General features: G+C 31.7%; 1 protein-coding gene across 1 annotated transcript; it reads left to right on the top strand.

Moving 5' to 3' along the window:
• The first annotated feature begins 2608 nt into the window (after nt 1-2608).
• Nucleotides 2609-4606, top strand: LOC134698055 (E3 ubiquitin-protein ligase TRIM9-like). The gene is made up of 2 exons (XM_063560344.1): nt 2609-3380; nt 4534-4606. Exons 1-2 carry the CDS (start codon nt 2614-2616, stop codon nt 4604-4606), a joined length of 840 nt encoding a protein of 279 aa, XP_063416414.1. The 5' UTR covers nt 2609-2613.
• Nucleotides 4607-6718: the final 2112 nt, after the last annotated feature.

The raw sequence follows: 6718 nt of genomic DNA, 5'->3' as shown, positions 1-6718 counted from the left end.
TCGAAAATTCAAAGTTTGTAAACAGGAAATTTATAAAAATGACCATATAATTTATATTCATATCAACACCGAAGTACTGACAACTGGGCTAGTGATACCCTCGTTGGGCGACACGTCCACCCACAGTTGCATCGACCTATTGAGGTAAATAATTATCAAAAGGTACCAAGATTATAATTTAATACGCCAGACTTGAATGATCTTATCTAAAGCTATTTTAACAGTGATACCTTCAACTGCAGAATTTTGTTTTACATGCATCACATTCATATTAGAAAGAAAATATTCCTAGGTACAGAGAGTTGTTGCTCTAGAAACTTATTACTTAGTGCTTGAATATTTCAGAAAAAATGCTATTAAATCAATTGAGTACTAATATTTTCAATTTTCCAAATTGTTGGGTCTCAGACATGTTTAATAATACAATCTTCGCATATGTTTTATGTATAAATAATAAGTTTTTTCTGTGTATTTTGGACGATCAATTAATAAGTTGCAGTTGGAAAAATTGAGTATGTTTTCGTACTTGATTATTCGAAGCTGTTATAAACTAGGTTCAATCCACCATTTTCTACATTAGAAAATGCCTGTACCAAGTAAGGAATATGACAGTTGTTATCCATTCGTTTGATGTGTTTGGACTTTTGATTTTGCCTTTTAATTTTTGATTTTCCTTTTTGAATTTTCCTCGGAGTTCAGTATTTTTGTGTTTTTATTTTTTATAACTTTTTGTTAAATATCTTTCGATTAAAATTAAATGCTTGCAAAACAGATTCGTCTAATATCGATGCCTCATCAGTATCATGTCAATGTATTTATAACCACATATCTAAATGCACTAGCTTAAACAAAGGGCGGACAATTTATAATTCGTATTATTAAAAAAATAAGACTTGTATTGGAGCATCACACTCACACGATATAAAACAAAAAGGGAATGATGTAGTAGTGCCAATAGAACATCTCTCCAGCAAAGATCGAATGACATAGACGCTAACAACTATAGGATTATAGGTCACATCCTGCCTTCAACAATAAGCATATACCATACGGCATAATCAGTTAAAAAGACCACGAAATACTGATAATCAATCAATTCAAACATCATAATTTCTTAACGTCACATATATTGAGTCCGCCAAAAAGTTAAGCACCAGTTTTCATTAAAAAAATTAGTAAATCCTCGAATAATAAAAAATATTCATTTGGCAATTTTGCTAACATATACCATAAACAAACCATCAACTTAAGTTTGGTCACGTATGCAGGTTCTGTGCATTTGGATTTTGCGTTCACAGAAATAGTGAAAAATACACAAATCAGAAACGAAATTTAAGTTTTATAGTGATTTTTTTTCTACAACAATTAATCACCAAATATCATTAAAAATCTAAAAATAATCTTTGGTATGTTCGGCAAATTTAATGTCAATAGGATGTGCAACCACCTTTTATCCGGTACAGTTCCATATCACGACGTCTAATACTCTGTACAAGCGTTCTGAATTTTAGTTGATCAAATTTATTCCATTCATCATCAATTGCACCTCTTTAATCGCCAAGATTTTGCAAAAGTGGATCTCTGCAATTGAGATTTGTGCCAATGGCATCCCAGACATGTTCAATAGCTTTCATATCTGAAGACATGGTGGGCCAAAAGAAAGTGTCAATGGCTTCTTGCTCTTTGTACTCAGTTACAATCCTTGCCCTGTGTGGTCTAGCGTTGTCGTACATGTTCAAGGGTCGAGGAGTTGAACGGGATCTTCCAGGCCTTTATGTATCATTGCATTTCCTGTGGCAACATGCCGTTGTGAAAATCTGACAATGAAGGTGTGATTAACATTGAAATGGTTACCTATGTTCCTAGTGCTCCTACCTGCATTTGACATGTCAATTGCTTGTCAACGTTTCGGCACAGATAACTAACGCCTTGCCATATTTCACAGTGACTTGGTGAAGGTCAAATTTCACTTGTACACGGTAAATTAGAATGCATTGAAACAGTGTATTTTAAAAAGTGCAGAAGACCTTTAAAACGGTTGATTGGCGGGTTTATCGGAGTGTTTGGTAGTCTAAATGGATTTCCTTAGCGTATGTTATATATTGGTAAATCATAACACCAACATATAAATATTTTAAACGCATAAATATTGCCAGTTATATATAGGTGGTGCTAATTACCTTTGGCGGAGTGTATATTAGCAATTCAATAAAGAAGAATCTTACAACTTATTAATGCGAATTATACAACTCGTTGAGAACTGCAAAACATGAAACTGGCATTTTGAAACAGATATTTCTATGTAACCCCCCTCCCCAAATAAATAAAATAAATTAAATAAAATAGAAAAGTCAGGCACTGATTAAGCAATTCATAGTATGTAAATATATGTTTCTTTTGACACATAAGATTAGCCACAAGTGTAATAACAAAATTTGACATTTGTTGCTGGAATGTCGTGACAGGAATGTGTCATTTGCATTGAACCCCATTGGGAAATCCAACAACAAAATCGAAGTACTATTTTAACAAACAATATATACATTACTTGAATTTGGACTTTTATGATATTTTCATTTTATGCAATAGATAAATTATCGCAAGCAAACTGAAATGGCACAGGCTGCGTCCAAAACGTGTGAGATATGTGTGTCTAGTCCTGGACATAACTACTGCGAACAGTGTGACCAGCTGTTTTGTGATGGATGTAAAATATCGCATTTACGGACAAAGATGACAAAAAATCACACATTTCTGAGTGGTCCAAATATAAACCCGGAAGTTAAACTATATTGTAAAGAACATGATGAAAACTTTATATATTATTGCCTGGAATGTAGTACGCCAGTCTGTAAGATGTGTGCTATTAAAAAACACAAATCTCATGATTTTGCTGAAATCAAGGAATCAACTGAAGGAATCAAAGCTGAGGTCAAAATGCTGATCGATATGAAGATGAGAAACCTGCAGTCAAAGATAAAAAATATAGACCAAGGGTCAACTAAATATCAACTTGATGTACAGAAAGTTATCCAGGCTATAAAAGAAGAAGGCAGACACTTGAAAGAGATGATTGATACGAAAATCGAAGGTCTTATTCATACGCTGAAGGAGAAAGACACAGGGAATGTTCAAACCTTACAGTTTGTTGGCAATGAGTTAAAAACAGCTTTGGATAAGGCAAAGGAGCAGCAAAAGTTTTATCAAGGCACCCAGGGTATAAAAGATACTACGAAATTGTTACAAAAGCTAAAACAAATAAAATCGCAAATCGATCAAATACAAGAAATACAGATTCCCATTATGCCATCAGTCAAATATGATAGACAGAAAGTAGCAGAGGGAGAAATAGAGAAACTGTTCGGGGAACTAACATTTGGGTAAGTTTGTTCTTTGTTATTGATTCTGTGAATTGAGTTGACAATTTTTATTGTCTTTTCCTCTTTTTTATATGAAAACTTTGTTCTATAAGCGTTTTTTTTCGACTGCATGAGGTTGAATAAATATGGCATCTTCCGCTTCGTGTTTCAATTATATAATGTATTTGTATCTCAGATAATCAAAGTTCTCCAGATTTAATAGAATATGCGATAATCCTGATAATGCAATTTCTACATATACACTGTTATTAAAAAATAGTCAGTGTTCTTTGATCATTGATTAAAGTAATCAGAATTTCATGAAGTACAAAACAAGCAAATTTATGTGTTGACTTTATAGAATCCTAAATATATGTTGACAGTTTCAAATGGAATTCAGTAGGATCAAACAATATCTACTTATAGCAATTAGAATACCGATTTACACTTTAAATAATAAAAATCCAGTAGCTCTTTTTGCAAAAAATCTTACGCGTAAAATTAATCTTACGATAAAAATATAAGGTTGAATTGTTAAAGAATGTTAAACACCTTAAAGGACCTCTTATAAACTAATGATATCGCGAATTTAAAACAGATTGAATAATTTTAAGACAAAAGCTTTGAAATGAAATAAATTTAAAGGAAACTGTAAATCCGATTTATCAAATGATGTTTCAGGATCCTTCTCAATCCTATTGTTCCGTAACATAAACATCTCAACTGATTTTCTTTGATTTTTGACGAAGATCTATTCAATATTTCACTCCGTAAACGCTTAATTATGTGTTTAAGTTTCATTGAATAATTTGCCTTTCTAGCTGAAGTTTTATCTCAAGACTTTGCAACTCACACCAAAAGGTCAGCAATCAAAGAAAACTAAACGGTTTTCAATAAGGGACATAAATAAACCTACAGTTTTCAATTACAAAGTGTCAGTACAAACTTTATATAACAATTATCATCAAAATCTTATCAAGTCAATCTTAAGAAAAAAAGTACTTTTAATGCAATTTGGGAACTAGTTTGCGTTATTTTTGGGTTATCTTAATAAGTAATTCTGTTTGTTCATATTTAGAAAAACACTGTTTATTTGATTTTATAATAATTTACAATTTTGACGCACATATAAGATGAGAATGAAATTGTAAATAAGATCAATGTTTTTTCTCAGAGAAACTGTCAAAAAAGAAGAAAACCCGAAACCTCAGAAGAACGCCAGGTTTGTATTTATAATAGACATTTAACAAAGTTGTTTCTTTTGTTTCCGTTTTTAATGTTCTTCTGTGGATTGGCTTTTGCTGCAATAATAAAACCAAAATACAAAGGTTTGACATTGCGTTGTAGTGTTCTTGATCTATATAATTATACTTCGTTCACTTGGTTTTGATTCCACTTGAATCGATAAGTATGATATTAGGGTGGTACCTAACACTACAGGGAGACAACTCTGTAAAATCAGCAAAACGTTCAAATTACGTTGTATGGTTACGAAAATATTTAGCTTCTCAGTGATCAAAATTAGTGTTTTTTAAACTGCTATATATCCAACCAGTTTTTTTCTGAGAATGATTGGTTCAAGTTTTTTTTAAATTTTTATATTTTTGTCAGAGGGTCAGGGTTAATATTTTGTCAAAATTTTATGAAAATAAAACGAGACAAATACATTTTAGTCAAGGTACCACCTTAACAATACTCACGTATAATTTACTGGTTCTTTCTCTGGCAGACATGATATTATTATATAACAAACCTAAGAACTAATCAGTTATTTAGCAGTACCGTAAATTGCTTTAAATAAACCCATCATAGATACCAGGATTAAAATTTTATATTTACGCCAGACGCGCGTTTCGTCTAAAAATGGCTCGAATAAAAATAAATCATAAGGCCAAATAAAATTGATTCTCTTTTTGCACATACTCAATTAATTTTAGCGAGGTTGGTTTCAGAATATACATATGGTTTACTTTTGATTAATAAGACTACTAGGTTGCACGACATACATTAGAAATGTGAATATGTGTAATTCGTTCAGTTTAGCTTTCCAATATATTATACCTTAACATTGTAAAGTATTCATGATAAAGATTTGTCAAGAAAAGAGATCAACACTGTTGAAAGATTGCCTAACTGTGGCGCAGAATATGGATATGAATAAATAAAGATAACAGTAGTATACCGATGTTCAAAACTCACAAATCCATAGACAAAAAACAGAATAAGGATAACAAACTAAAACTGAGGGAAACGCATTAAATATAAGAGGAGAACAACGACACAACATTAAAATGTAACACACACAAAAGCGGACTAAGCATTAGACAGAATCATATGAGAATAACAATTATAACATCAAAACTAAATACATGAATTTGGGATAGATAAGTACCATCACACGTCTTATAGTAATGTGAATTCACACTCAAAAATAAGAGAAAACAAACGACACAACGGAAACACCACGTTAAAATGTAACACACACAGAAACGAACTATAATATAAGAATGGCCATATTTCTGACTTGGTAAAGGACATTTTTAAAGAAAAAAATGGTAGGTTGAACCTTGTTTTGTGGCATGCCAAAACCTCCCTCTTTTATGGCCATGTGAAATATAACATTAAAATGACAACACAGGATCACAGGACTACAATATAAATACACAGGAGACCACAATTGACAAAGAAACACACGAACAATAGCTTACAAAAGGAAACAAGTTTAAAATTTAAATACGCCAGAAGTGCATTTTGTCCGCACAAGACTTACTAGTGACGCCCAGATACAAAACTTTGAAAGCCAAAACAAGTAAAAAGTTGAACAGCATCGAGGACCAAAAGTTAAAAAAAAATATGCCAAACGGCCAGGGTTTTCTGTTAGATACCAGATCATCCCTATTATTTATCTATGAGAGTAAAATAAAAGAGCAAAACTAAAGGTGAGTAATCAAAATAGAAGTTACGTTAAAATTTTTTACAAGATCAAATGCTATGAAAGTGAGACATCTCCCTTGAAAATATATAAATATGATATGTTTTATAGTGTAACACCAACAGCTAAACAATACAGATACAGATGCTTTGGATGCAAGTAAGTGTTATGTTATGTAGTTTTCTTTTGGAAGAGTACAAAAGACCAAGTATAAGTGCAAAGTTCATTATGAAATCAGATATGCAAATTTGAAAAGACATAGATATGTAAAGCACGAAGCAAGTTTTCCCCTTCTAATAACATTTCATTTTATGTTTAAGATATTATAATACAATTAATAAACAGATCTGTGTCAATCAATATATAACCTTTATTGTCAATACCATACACATTGATTCAACTTTCCTGAATGATATTATCAAAACGC

Source organism: Mytilus trossulus, chromosome 14 (assembly GCF_036588685.1).
Source record: "Mytilus trossulus isolate FHL-02 chromosome 14, PNRI_Mtr1.1.1.hap1, whole genome shotgun sequence".
NCBI lineage: Eukaryota > Metazoa > Mollusca > Bivalvia > Mytilida > Mytilidae > Mytilus > Mytilus trossulus.
Note: the sequence above shows the minus strand (reverse complement) of the source record. Positions and strands in the feature narration are given on the sequence as shown.

Coding starts and splice junctions, on each gene's coding strand:
- LOC134698055 (XM_063560344.1), top strand. CDS start 2,614: ATGGCACAGGCTGCGTCCAAAACGTGTGAGATATGTGTGTCTAGTCCT. Junction 3,381..4,533: donor TTCGGGGAACTAACATTTGG/GTAAGTTTGTTC, acceptor GTTTTTTCTCAG/AGAAACTGTCAAAAAAGAAG.